Source organism: Hippoglossus stenolepis, chromosome 5, assembly GCF_022539355.2.
Source record: "Hippoglossus stenolepis isolate QCI-W04-F060 chromosome 5, HSTE1.2, whole genome shotgun sequence".
In the NCBI taxonomy this organism is placed as follows: Eukaryota; Metazoa; Chordata; class Actinopteri; order Pleuronectiformes; family Pleuronectidae; genus Hippoglossus; species Hippoglossus stenolepis.
The window spans coordinates 26,486,995-26,501,527 of NC_061487.1; the positions used below are offsets into that span (position 1 = coordinate 26,486,995).

At 43.9% G+C, this 14,533-nt stretch overlaps 1 protein-coding gene across 1 annotated transcript in view; it reads left to right on the forward strand.

Moving 5' to 3' along the window:
* Positions 1–14,533, forward strand: part of si:ch211-266k8.4 (rab GTPase-activating protein 1) — a 44,817-nt gene that overhangs the window by 977 nt on the left and 29,307 nt on the right. The window contains exons 2-10 of the mRNA XM_035157896.2: positions 353–440; positions 535–642; positions 1,145–1,337; positions 1,475–1,600; positions 2,704–2,827; positions 3,437–3,506; positions 5,769–5,883; positions 6,062–6,179; positions 10,514–10,626. Coding sequence (XP_035013787.2) covers positions 353–440; positions 535–642; positions 1,145–1,337; positions 1,475–1,600; positions 2,704–2,827; positions 3,437–3,506; positions 5,769–5,883; positions 6,062–6,179; positions 10,514–10,626 — 1,055 coding nt within the window. The remainder of the gene's footprint in view (positions 1–352; positions 441–534; positions 643–1,144; positions 1,338–1,474; positions 1,601–2,703; positions 2,828–3,436; positions 3,507–5,768; positions 5,884–6,061; positions 6,180–10,513; positions 10,627–14,533) is intronic.

A 14,533-nucleotide genomic window follows, 5' to 3' on the forward strand; every position in this document is an offset into this window, starting at 1 on the left:
TTCTGGATATTAGGACGACAATCAACAGTTTCACTTTCCTTACCAATCAATGTGACCATCAGTTTCTCTATTAGATGTGTGATCACAGTGAGAAATGACTCATAAGTATCCTAGAGCTCAACATGACATGTTTGGATCTCTTGAGATATTATTTAATTTGAGAACTTGAAAGCAAATCGGTCACATATAAACTCAAACAATAACAGAACCCTGGATCGTTTCTAGAACCAGTAGTGAATCACATCAGCAGCTCAGAGCTGCAGTCTCTGCTCATCACTCTTCTCTGAACCGGATGATTCTCATGGTGCGATGAATCAGTCCAGTCTCACCGTGTTGTTTCTGTTTCTGTCAGTTACCCCCCGCTCAGCTCACAGAGGGTGAAGGAGCTGTGTGAGCTGCTCAGCTACTGGAACGGATCCAGCTTCATCTGCAGGAGCCAGGTCAGACTTGAATTAAACTCCAGAAGATGTTGACTGTGATGTTTCACTCTGCAGCAGCTGCTTTTTAAAAACACGTTGCTTCTTGTGTGGTCAGATCGAGCGATTCATCCGAATGGGCGTTCCTCCGACTCTGCGAGGTCGAGTGTGGAGGTGTCTTCTCGGCACGGACGGTCTGAGGGAGAGCAGTGACTTCAACTACCAGGTAACAAGATGGGACTCAGCTTTTTAAATGTTGTTCTCCTGTGTTTTTACTCTTAAAAAAAACCTTTACTTACTTTAGTTGAGGCAGTGATTTCCACAATTAAATGACTAACTAGAATCACCCTCAGTAGAACTCATACCCCCACTTATATCGTTTCATAGAAACATGATCATGACATCACTTAAACCATACGATGATGAATGATCAATTATCTGAGTAAGCTGTAAATCGTGGCTCCAGTCTTATTGCATGAGTCATGACTACACTCTGCCTATATGATGTCATTTTCTGACTTCATAGTGACATCATTATAATTCCTACCATATGGCCTATAGTGGGATTTCACTGGGTGCTCCAGTTTCCTCCCACAGTCCAAACACACGCAGATTTGGGGTTAAGTTAATTGTAGATTTGTCCGTATGTGTGATTGGTTGTTTTTCTCTTTGTAGCAGCTTGTGCGTCCTGATTAGTTCCTAACCAGGAAATGCTCTTTCCCCTACAGAAGTGCTTGTTAGAGGTGCGAGGCCCCCTGGTGGACTTGGGTGTGAGTGAGTACGGCATCCTGTCAGCCATAGCAACACTCAGCGACACACAGAACGATCTGGACCTGAACCACCAGCCGTCGCCCGACCGCCCTGAGCCGTGCTACTCTGTGGACGACATCACGTTGTTTCGACAGATCGCCTTGGACCTGCGTGAGTATAAACACATTCTATTCAAAAACTTGGTTTCTGTATGTTCTATTATTAATAGAAACAGGTTTTTAGATCTATTGTTGATGGGGAAAGTGGCAGATAACTTTTATTTAACATTAACTTGACGTGTTTCACAGAGCGCTCCTTCCCAACCCACCGCTCTCTGATGGGGGAGAGCCCCGAGGCCATCGAGGGTCAGGCCAAGCTCTTCAGGGTCCTCATCGCCTACGGAAAATACAATCCCCAGGTCGGATACACCCAAGGTAAGTGACTCACACCACTGGTCTATGGTGAAGGTACTTCTGATTCCTCCATAAGATCTTTTAAAGTAGTTAAAATAAATAAATACTAGACTTGTAACCATTTGACTACAGTGTAGTTAGTGGCATCATCAGGATGACGTCATGCTAGTCATTTGCTCCAGATAGCTGCAGTACACGATGTGACCACTTGATGGAAGCAGAGGATTATAACTATAAAGGGCCTCAGGAACCTTCCTTCTTTATGTTGCAAAATAAAACGTGGCTCTTTCTACAATATCAACATAAACACAAGTAAACATGTCATAAAATACAGAGAGTTAAGTATCTTCTTAATCTGGAATCTCTGAGTTCATTTGACGTGTTTGACATTGGAAATTTGAGAGAAGCAGCGATACTATAATCTGGTAAGATTTTCTCATCATGAATTCTTTCTACAATAAAGTGCAAGTATGAATATGATTTAAATCTCCAGACACAATATGATTCAAACAGACTTTTCATATTTTGTATTTATGTCTGTTTGTTTGTGTTAAACCACTGAGTGGAAAATCTTTTCTAATGAAACTTCCCTTCCTGACTTATATATCCCATTAATATTCTACAGTCTGCAGCAATAAACCTCTGCGTTACACTGAGCGCTGCCTTGTGCTGCTTTGTGCACAGTTTATTAAATTTATGGCAGAGGCACTGAAGTAGAGAGGAGAGGGCAGATATTCATAGTTTGCTCTACAAAGCTCACTGAGGTTACACATCCTGCTCAGCAGTTTCACCTGCTGATGCTTCTCAACTAAATCCCAACGTCTCAGACCTTTGATGAATGTTAGGTCCTGTAACGTACACATTTTTAATACGGTGTATAAAACATCCTGTATGGGAAAAATTGTGTAAGTGTGTACACACACTTTTTGTGGGTTTTCTCATGGGACTTCTGATAGAAACACTGACCTTATGAGGACCAGTCGTCCTCAAGGGGAACAAAACCAGGTCCTAATGAGGCCATACGTCTTCTCTTTGGTCCTGGTTGAGGGAAGGGTTAGGTCGTCCACAATGAATGGACATCAAGTGTGTGTGTGTGTGTGTGTGTGTGTCTGTGTGTGTTACAGGGATGTCCTACATAGCTGCTGTTCTGCTGATGCAGTTGGGAGAGGAGGAGGCGTTCTGGGCTCTCACGGCCTTATTGGATAAACCTAAATATCTGGCTGAACTGTTTGACCTCAGCCTCTCCAAGTAAGAGTGTGTGACTGGATATAACAATGAAATCATATCTATAAACTGAGAATCCAGGAGATGTGAGACGGACTTGGTATGTACGTTTAAACCACAAGATTTACTGAAGGAGAATCAAGGAAAGGGACATTTGGTTATTAGAGTTTAATAAAGGTGCTGTGTCATGATGACCTTGCACAGGCAGCAGAGATGCAGAGAAATTAGACTTCATAGCACGAATAAATATAATCTTTTGGTTCAAAACAGGAAGAGGGGAAATGACTGATTAAATATTTATTCGGACTAGTCCAGAGAAAAAGCCGCGTGACATCTAGCAACACAACCTTTGCATAAAGATGTGGGAAAGAGAGGTTATGATTGTAATCCTTGCTCTAATACACATATGATTTAGATATTATTGATAATAGAACTCTACCCTAGGTACAATAGGCTGTAACACTGTGAGCTGGGCTGTTGAAAACTGCATTTCTCGCCTGTATGTGATGGACTTTAACAAGATATCACAAATGATGCAAAGCCATATCACGGTGGCCTTTATTTATAATCATTCTAAATGTTAGTGGTACATTTCAATGTTCACCGCTCAACGATGCTGTTGTTTCTCTTCAGGGTCCAACACCAGGTGAAGGTGTTTGACCAGTTCCTGAAACACAGGAAGCCGAAGCTCTCCCAGCACCTGGTGAGTTTCTCTCAATGTTCTGTTCAGCTCAGATTTCCACTTTCTTTCTCTTTTTATTATCGACATGTGCTGAGTTCGAGGCCGTTGCTCTGGACCCGAACGTTTTCCTGCCAGGCCCTTAGTTAAATGTGCAGAAAATGTCAGAGTGAGAATAAAGCAGGAAAATGTCTTTGTCAAGAAAGTGTGTGCATAGAGGTGTATTTGTGTTTGAGGCCATATGGCCAAGTGATGAGTGGCTCATCTGCACAGGAGGGGCCTCTGTAATGTATCTGTCATCGACGGGGCCTCCTGTCACTCACTGTGTCGGCTCCAGGCTCCAGCAGCAGGATCACTGGTTGTTCTGTCGGCCACAGGCCTTCAGCTGGGAAGTTTCCCTCCTCTGTCCCTGCGGAGATTTAACAACTGCGTGGCTACTGAGGGAATTTACTGAGTCTCACTGCAGACACAACAACCTTTTACCATAAGTGAAGCTGTAAAAACAAGATTTATATCCACAAAAGCAAATTTCATGACACTGGATATTTCATTTTGCCAGCTTCTCCCAACAAAAACTGTAAATTTTATTAGAAACCATAAAATGTTGTTTTATTGGACCTCATAATTCTGTCATGTACACTATTTATTGAAATGTGTGTTCAGCGTGAGACATAAAACTTGCTAAATGTTGGCATCAGTGGTTTATGTCCTGGGAAAATCGACAAAGATCTAAATGTTGTTTGCTCCAAAAACGGTTAACTTCATCTCAAGAGAAAACAAGTTCCTGTGATGTTGCTCAGAAGATGATTCTGAAGAGTGAAGGTTTGATGAAACATAACTGAGCTGCAAAGGATTTCTCAAACTTAATAAAAGATAATAGCTTGACTGTTTCCCGGTGTCGTCAGCGGCTCGGCTCTGTGGAATGAAATGCTGATTTGTTAGTCAGCTTGTCAGGTTTTCTTGTCCAGACTGAAATATATTGGTGCAGAGATGATATCAACCACAGTTATAATAACTTTGGTGATATATTGGTGTTTGGTTTACGAGCTGGTGACAACAAAGTTCACAGAGCTGCTGTCTGAGCGGTAGAGTCTTCGTCCTCTACTCTCTAAACGTCTCATTGAAAGCGACGCGTCTTCCTCTGCTCGTGATTCCCATTCCAACCTTGTTCTCCACAGTTCAAACTCTGCACGTGTGCACACACTGATGCATTCGAGGCCTCGGGTAATGCTGCTTAAGTGTCTTTGAAGGGTTTGTTATACTTCACGTTGACTCAGCAGGTCTGGGAGGAAAGCTGCCTCTTCTGGAGCCAAAACGCAACCACACACACACACACACACACACACACACACACGCCACGGAGCCTTGTTGTCGGCACAATAATTTCCCCCTCTTACAGAAATCCTATTAGAGATCAGAGGTCAGCGTTTCCTTTGTAATGGAGCCGTTCAGCACAGTGAAGGCAGGCGAGCTGTAAACAGGTCTCTGCTCTACCCTCCACATCTGAGTGCATTTTGAGTCTTTCCATTCCACGAGCTACACAGCTTATCCTTAGTGTCGAGTGGGGGCTGGAGCCAGTCTGACCTTGGGCTGGACGGGTTCACCGGTCTGTCACAGGGCTGACGTGTCGAGAAACAACCGCTCGCCCGCACATTTACTGCGACGCCACGTCTTTGGACTGTGGGAGGAAGCCAGAGTACCGAGAGAAAACACAAACAGACACACTGAGATCATGTAAACTCCACACAAACCTTCAGGTTCCAACCATAGACCTTTAATAAAGACAACACGAAAGTGAACCCAGTGTCTGGCCTGCCCCCTGGTGGCTGGGTGCACTATAGGCTGAAATCCATGTTAGGAGATGGGACATGGACCAAATTAAATATTTGAAGCAAACGTTCAATTCTTCTTTAATACGGTTTGTGTCTTTTTAGGTAGTTCTTATCACACAGATGTATGATTACGTTTTACTGTTTCTACTACTGTTAAAAGTAGTGACTTACACACCATAATTATTTAAAATGTAAAACTATTTTTACACCAAGTTTAGTGCGTGTGTGTGTGCATTTTTTAAAGAACCCTGGTGAACTCGCTCTAAGGCTTTAGCTGCCATACAGACCGATCAAATGGATCCATTGTGCCTCTTCCTTGGGGTTGTGCTCTTGTCAGTTATTCTCGGAGGTCAGTGAAGGAGACCGACGGAAATTGGCAGAGCAACAAGTATTGAATACTTTTGTTTGGTTATGTTAAAATCTCCCCTCCTCGTTTCCCCCAACCTCCCTGCAGGAGTCAGTGGGAGTCTTATCAGTCCACTTTGTGATGCCGTGGTTCCTCACGCTCTTCACTGCGCTGCCCTGCTGGGATTCTGTCCTCGCTGCCTGGGATCTCATCATACTGCACGGTATGTACACACACGGACACACACGGACACACACGTACACACACGTACAAGCAAACCAGTTAAGCGAGTTGATATTTAACAGACTTAATGTGTCTTATCTCTATCTTATCGCCGCACAGCATAGTGATAATGTTTTGTGATAGCAGTGATGTTTGGAACTGCCGCTGTCCGTCCTCAGGCCTGTCCGCGGTGTTTCGTATCGCTCTGACCATCATCGACCTGTTGGAGCCTCGGCTGATGGAGCAGAGCGACGAGGGAGCGGTGCTACCGCTGCTGTTGAGGGTTCCTGTGGACGTGTGAGTGAGGGGAAGTTGGGCGTGGGACAACATTTTGAATGTAAACAAATGTTGCTTCTGATAATTACCACTAACCAGTCACTACGATGCACATGAGAGTAAACTGTGTTCAGGTCATAATCAAAATGATCAACCCTCATTAACGTGCCAGGACCTTAGTCCTCAGCTGACGGCCTTTCTACCGATGTCCACGGAAGTTTCTTAAACAGATTAACTCGTAGTATAAATCAGTCGATATTCTTTTTCTGGTTAATGGTTAAACGGTTACTGATGAACGTCCCTACTTCTGTGCCCACAGTTACATATCCTGGTTTTTAATGACACTATAATTTTCATCCCCTCGTGTGTTCAGCTGTTCACATGTCGTTCAACACAACACGAGCTATAACGTGTTTTCTGAGACGCACATCTCTGAATATTGTTGCAGACCTCCCTCCTGATTGTACCGAAAACAATGGTTCCCTCTGAAGAATGTGCCGCGCAGTTCTCCGAGCTGAGATCTTCGATGCTCGGCCCTTAAATAAAAACCGCAGGCAGCTCATGAATATGAATCGGCTCATCAGGGCCGGACATGTTTTGACACCGAGCATTCCAGGAAACGCAGAATGTCATTGTTGTTCCGCGGTTGATTTTGTACATGTTTGGATTGAACTTCCTTTATGCTAAATTAGTTTCCAGAATGGCGGCCCATGCTGCTTTCAGGCGGACCCCTCTGTCTCTCTTTCACCATGTTCAATATAAACGTCACATGCCGTCGGACATGTTTTGTTGACATGGAGCGGTAGTTATGGCAACCCAGCAGGGTCACTGGGTTTGTGTATACAGCCAGTGTGTGTGTGTGAGAGACAGACTGGTGCACAGTGATGATTAAAATCCAGTTTATCATATTTGTTTTAATAGATAAGCTTCCCTTGGCTACTTAAATCTAATGTGTGTAGAAAATGTCTCACTATTTGGACCTGAGCTTGTTTACCTTGGACGGAGATCTGGAGGAGATTCTGGATAAAGTTTCCATAAACTGTGTCACAGGCCGTGATAAAGAAACTTATCACGAGTAAGGAAATGTCGTACTAGGCACCTGACAACATTCTGCAAAGGGGATTATGAAGGACACATCTTTATTATTATTATTGGGGAACAGCTAAACAACTTTAACTGACCTTTACATTTTCTGATCAGCTCATTTGCAGTATTTAAATCAAGTTTTCATAAAGTTATTGCACAGATGGGCTCCTCCATTAATCTGTTGCTGTTGAAGTCCAGTTTTTTAGTTTTTGTTTCCAGCACTTTGACACATTCGCCTCCAGCTCTAGAATCTTGTTGTCTGTTTGGCCGCTGGTTCGCTGGGAAGTTTCTGGGAAGTTTCCTGCCGTGTACTTACATGGGTCACTATTTTGTGGACATTTTTATTTGGGGGCTGACAGGAGAAGCTCAGGGAAAAGTCCGGAGCAACTGACTCAGACATTTGAGCTCTTAAATACAGCCCCTCTGGAACATTTCAGGGAAATACCCAAAGTTCAGTGCAGGACTGAAAGCAGCTCGTGCTTTCTGTGCTACAGGGGAAAAGCACATTCTGATCCATGGGTTCACTTCCCCTGCTGTTTGCATATTCATGCATCAAGGGCCGCACTGCCAGTCTCATTTTGCCCGAGCTCTGGTGTTCAGTGGGCAGCCTGCCATGGCGTCGCATTGAGAAGTCCTTGTTGCCTGCTTGGCATCGTTATGAAAGCCCGGTCAGAAGTCAACCCTAAGTGGTCCGACTGTCTCCCAGGGCAGGATCCCCTTACTCTGGGAAGATTCAGAGGAAGAAAGAGGGCAGTGGGGTAAGAGAGAGGAAGGAAGATGAATGGAGGGTCAGAGAGGGAAGAGGCTGGAAGAAGATGGTGCACTAATTAGGGAGAGAAATGAAGGAGGAGGGGGGGGGGGGAGGTCTTCAACCTCTCTTAATGTTCTTTAAGGAGCTCCGCTTTTTTTATTCGGGTTGAACATTATAAATGAAAGCTGTCATGCAGCCGCACAGGCCATTCTGATCAATGATTGGTTGAGAGGCTCATCCATCTCACGTGACTGTCTGGTGACACTGGGCTGTCAATCAGCTGTCAGCTCAGTCACAATGACGCCCCAAACCCCATATATCACCGTTCACAGAGCCGCTTCGCTCTCTGGAAGGATTCACACACTTTCTCTGTGTCGGGTTCTAAGATAGATCTGCTGTCTCCTTCCCCTGCTCCTCATCTGAGCGTTCATCACTTCTTCTTCCTCTTCATAAATCAGCTTCTCTTCCTCCGTCTCTTTTGTTTGGTGTCAGTTACCCCCTCCAGTCTGTTGACCCAAACTCAGTGTACTGGTCTATATAGTACTGATCTGATGTCAGTGCTCTTTTCCATCAAATTCGATATCTTTAAACCTCCGTGAGGAAATGATCAGTTTCCTGTTTGTGATGATTTCAACTAAATTATTAACTAGTCAGTGTTTCACATTAATTATCTAGTCTGCGGCAGCTTGACATATTCTAATCCGTCCTGCCACAGTTACATAATGAACCAAATTTTCATAATAATATTGGAGATAGCGAAACTTCGTGTTTTGCTCTGTGTGCAGCGCTATTTGCTCGTCCATAAAGTTTTTACTGTCCACACACTGAGACCTCATAGTTTCATGCAATGCAGTTCTCTCTCTCTCTCTCACACACGAGAACTTCACTTTAAATACAATATAATCATAATTACGTCTGTTATGAATTTGCCCTGAAGCCAATTTTGAATCATAGTTATAACCCCACTTACTGGCATCGGGTAATTTAAAGGCTTTATAATTTGTCATGTTACTTCTAGCAGGTAAATGAGATCTTGCTCAAATTTGGTCTAAAACTCTTAAGACCTTGATGATGGATAGTTTTCGTCTTCCGGTTTGGTTTCAGCACAACAGTACTTCTGTTACACAATATTTGTGTTGCTGTTATGCCAGTGGATTTATTGATCTTGTTTTGACTTGGAACCAGATTAACAATAAAAAAAACAGTCATTACAAACAAGTCAAATGTTCTTTGTTTCCAAGAACATATATTTAATCTCCGCTGAGAAAGAGTGTGAACAGCTGAGTCGTTACAGCAACACATCATTTTCAAACAGGAGCCCCCCCCCCCACAACCTTCACTACCCCAGTGACTCATTTACCTCTTTCTCTCAGTGCCTCCTTTTGTGTCCATATCTCCCGTCCCCAGTCCCGTCTGTCTCCGTCTCCTCGTCCCTCCCCGTCTTCACCCCCTCCTACTCACTTCACATACACACCGGTTTTCTTAGCGCCCTCCACCAGCCCTATCTCTTTCTCCTCTTGTTTACTCCCCTCCTTCGCAATAGTCGCTTCCCATAAACCTCTCTGGGCCGTGCAACCTTCCCTGCGTTCTCATTTTTTTCTGCACCACCCCCCCTCTCCTTTTCCTTGCCTCCTCTCATTCATTCATTTATCCTCATTGACACATTGACACCCTCATTCAGCTGGAGGGGTTGACGCGTCATCTGTTTACCTCACACTGACACAGCCTGTTTCTATAAAGTCTCTGCTTTAGCTTTTCATGTCTCAGAAACATTCAGACTCGCACTCGCTCGGTTCGATCGTCCTTTTGACGGAAGGTTTTTTAATTTCTTTTTACACCGTACTTACCAATTAGCGTTCCTCGACACCAGAGCTTCACACAAATCAGAGGATATGAGCCTTTCACAGACCTGTTGCTATCAGCGTTTGTTTGCTGATATGAAAACATTTATTTTACAGAAACAATGCAGAAAATATTTGCGTTTCTTTGCTTTTAAAAATGTTTACTTTTGCTCAATTCAAGTTGTATTTATTTGGTTGTATTTGTGTTTTCCTTTTATAATAATTTTTAATCGGGTTTATTGTTTAAATGTAAAACATCAACATACAAGCCAATATATTACTGTCCGAAGAATAATAATAATAAAAACTTAACTACTTTAAAAACAGTAGAAATTAAGGTTTAAGTTCAGTCTCTATAAGTTTCCTGTTTTTAAAAAGGGACATTTTCTTTCTTGAGGTGAGTTAAACTAACTTGACAGAGGAAACTCACACATACGGGTCATATAGACACATTTACATTTATTTTAGGAGCACTGGTGCACCTGAATGAAATTTGATTGTGGAAGTTGTATTGATGATGTTTGGCCATTAGCTTCCTGTCCCTGGGAGCCCGGTCCTCCATCTTTACAATGAAGGAATTGGTGTAATACAGTGACATTTGAAAATCCTTATTGATTCATTATCACCTGTTTTCTTTTCCTCTCTCTCTCGCTCACTCACTCGCTTCAATCCCACAGAGCCAAGTACACCGTTTTAATCCCTGCACTGTGGAATACTGAAGTCCAAGACTGGGAGATTAAATGTATGAACAGTCTGGTGCTGGATGAGAGCCACCATGGATCCAAAACAGGTAACAAAACATGCACTTGCAACACAATAGGTCACTTTTGGAGACCATAACCACTACTTTACCAAACCCTTATCCTAACCTTAACCACTGACCCAAAAATCAGCGTTTCCTCACCTGGGGACTCGGCTTTTGTCCCCGACTCAAAGCAGTTGTCCTTCGGAAGCAGCTCATAATGCAGAGGGACACCGGGGACCACTCGCACCACGGTCACTCAAACTCCAGTTCCTGGTTCAGCCTACATCACTTAACCCTCAGTGGCACCCATGCAGATCCTGTTACAGACACACACACACGGTTTGGTTGTCTGGTCTTAACATCACCTTGTACCGTGGCCGGACCTCGGGGACGATATCTCCATCTTGTTCCTGAGAACCCAGATACAAAGGGAGGAAACAAACAGCCCTTGTTCACCCAGTCCCACTTATCTTCTCCAGTTTACAAGTGCTTAATTGTTGGTTTGCAATTTTGTTAGAATAAATTAGAGATTTGTGTCTTTTTTTTCCTAATTTACCGTTTTATAGGATTATACATTTGCTATTTTTATAGATTAGATCACAACAACAAAGTGAAACATGATTATTTTACTATGCATCTTGAGAGCTGGAGCTTCATCACATGACACAGTGAAACTCAAACAAATCTGTTGGGCTCCAATGTTGCTTGATTAAAGAAAGTACTGTACCAAAAAGGAAATAAGGCAGATAAAGAATAAGGTGAAGGAACACGAGCAGAGAGAAAAGTAAAAAACGTTTAAAGGATAGGATCAAAGAAAAGTCCACAGCTGGAGGTTGTGTGTGTGTGTGTGTGTGTGTGTCAGTAGAAACCCTGTCATTTGCAAGTGAGGTTAAACCAGAGGTTGATGTTTCTACACGGTTTTATCCCTTTGTCATTATTAGTAGTTGAAACTGTCGGTTAACAATCTGAAAAAGGCTGATTGTGTGTGTGTGTGTGTGTGTGTGTGTGTGTGTGTGTGTGTGTGTGTGTGTGTGTGTGTGTGTGTGTGTGTGTGTGTGTGTGTGTGTGTGTGTGTGTGTGTGTGTGTGTGTGTGTGTGTGTGTGTGTGTGTGTGTGTGTGTGTGTGTGTGTGTGTGTGTGTGTTACCTACTCTAACGGGACTGATCAAAAGAGCTTTTCTCTTTTTGAAGATTGTTCAGATATCACCTCCACGAGATCTGGGAACACGTCACCACTGGAGTCTCATCCTCACAAAAGGCAGACGGATTGGAATGCAAACCCGATGTGCATGTATGTGCGTTGTCACGGTTATGAGTGTGCACGTACGTACGTGTGTGTGTGTGTGTGTGTGCATGCTGAAAAGAAAAAAGGCTGCGAGGATGAGTCACAGGTTGGTGGCTGCAGGGCTGCTGTGATTGCCAATGCAGCTGGGATAGAGCTGTGTGTGTGTTGCAGTTCCAGGAAATTAATATAAGTCCACATAAACATGTTTTATTTCCCTTTTTATATCTACAAGAGGGAAGTCTTTCAGTTTGAGAGCAGGACTTCCCCAACCAATGGAAAACCACGTGTAGTGTTGACAAATGAAATTGTCCTGCCCGTGTTGTGGGTGTGTTAGCTGTAATTCTTTGAGAGTCCTGGACGAGTGGTTACTTAAACCATGTTCATGCTCTGACATACAGCTGAAGTGAAGCTCCACCTATGACAACGCGTGCGTGTGTGTGTGTGTGCATGAGAGAGAGGGATTGAGAGCATGACAGAATGAGTTGTGTATTTGCGAAAAAGGGCAGAAGAATCTGAGAGAGCATGAGAAGTTTCCTTTCAGGGCAACTAAAAGCCACAAAAGCGTGTTTTATGGTGGGATAATCCATCAGCCAGCGTTATGTGTGTGTGGCTGTGTGTGTGAGTCAGGATGAGTCATCCTTATTTGCTGGCCTGTCAGACTGTCTCGCCCTCAAGGCAGCAGCAGAAATGAGCTGATTCATTCCCTGCTCCTGCGACCCAATCCCACATTCCTGTTCTCGCTCTCGCTCTCTCATGCTCTCTCGCTCTCTCTCTCTCGCTCTCTCTCTCTCATGCACTCTCTCTCTCTCTCTCTCTCTCATGCCCTCTCTCTCTCTCCTCATGCTCTCTCTCTCTCTCTCTCTCTCATGCTCTCTCTCTCTCTCATCTCTCTCTCTCTCACTCTGTCATGCACTCACCGTCTCTGGTCACGATGATCGGAGTTTACAGCTGAACGTTTTTTAAGACAGAGGGGGACACATGCTGTGAAGACTGTAAAACCATTTGAAGCAAATTAGTTTGAGATCTGTCATAACATCCAAACTTTACATCTATTTGTACGTTAAACTTGCATTAATCTATTATATATCGGGGCTTTACCTCAATTTAGCAGATTCATTCTCATGGTATTGTGTACGTCACTTATGGAAATAGTGTTTTTGCATGAATATATTTGCGAGACAAACACCGCTGAAGCAGAGACGATGGACAGGAGTTAGCGAACGAGTCGGGGGAAAAGTCGTCTTGTAGCAGTTAGTGTACGTTCATGTGTTTTGGGGGCGGAGCTTTGACCAGAGGAGCTGATTGGAGGGGTTGGGATGTATTGGTATTAGCATTTTTTCAAAGTGTAGCCTGCTCTTGGTTCGAGCTTTTTCCAGGATTACCAACCCCAGCTTTAAATCCACTAGATCTGCTTTGTTTGGATCTACAGCAAATTGCACGCACACAGATTTGTATTCGTTAGGATCCATATAGAGAGAGTATTTCTGTGGTACATCGGCCGCAGTAGGAACAGTTGACATGAAGGATATTGTTGTGGGATGTTCGGTCCCTGGTGTCTGTCAGAAGCAGGTCAGCAGAGTGGAAGTGACCTCATGTGGTGCTGCGTCAGGCCGACGAGCTTTAAAGTGTCCCTCTGTCCGTCTTTCCAGGATATTTCCCCGTTGTACTCCTCTGTTTACGCTCCTCTCCTCCATGTCCGTCCTGACTCCTACACTATTCTCCTTTTTACTCCTTTTTCTGCCCTCCATCGTTTTCTCCTCCTCATTCTTTCCCTCTCTCCCTCTCCCGCCCTCCTTAGGTCTCCATTTGTCCTCTTGTGCAGTAGCAGGTGCCAGAGTCCTGTTCTCCTCAGCAGGCTCCCAGGACACCGGCACTCTTTTCTTCCTGTTCACCTGCTGCTCGAGCTGCAGTGAAGTGACTCAGCATTCACTGCCCGTGTGCTCATGCTATACTCATTTTTATACTTCCATTTTCTACTTTCTTGATATAATTTATCAGCCGTCTATGGCAGTTTTGTCCCTGTAGGATTTCTTGACACTTTGACTGTGTGTCGATACGTTTTCTCACTCTTCCCATCAGTGAACTCTTTGCCCATCTGCTCTCTAAACCTCAGTGTTTTGTTCTCACCGTCTTTGACCTCACTGTCCATCTGTTATCTGGCTCCAGCAGACTCACTGCACGGCTTTATGTATATTCATGCGTGTGTCTGTGTGTATTTGCGGTGTGAGTGTTACCTATTTGGGACCTTCTCCTATACAAACACTGACCTTGCAGGGACCAGTCGCCCTCATGGGGACTGAAGCACTTTCCTCATCAGGAAAAAACTGTGATGTCGATGCAATATTCCAACGAGAGAAGCCGCAAAAACTGTTCAATACTTTCACTGAAAACAAGGACAACACCATTTCCCTTCTACCTGACCTTATGCTACATAGATCAGGCACAGAATAACAACTCAGTGACTTAGTGTTCTGCTTTCATTTCAATTTCAGATAAACACAAAGACACAACCTTTGCACATTTCACAGTGGCGACCTGCAGTGAAACGGCCACGGACAATTGTGCAAGTAAAAGGGCAAATCAGAAATCTACGAGCTCGACAAATAGCCCGTAAAAGCGCGTTCTCCCTGCAATTATAATCGTTGAAGTCAGATTTGTGTCTTCGCCT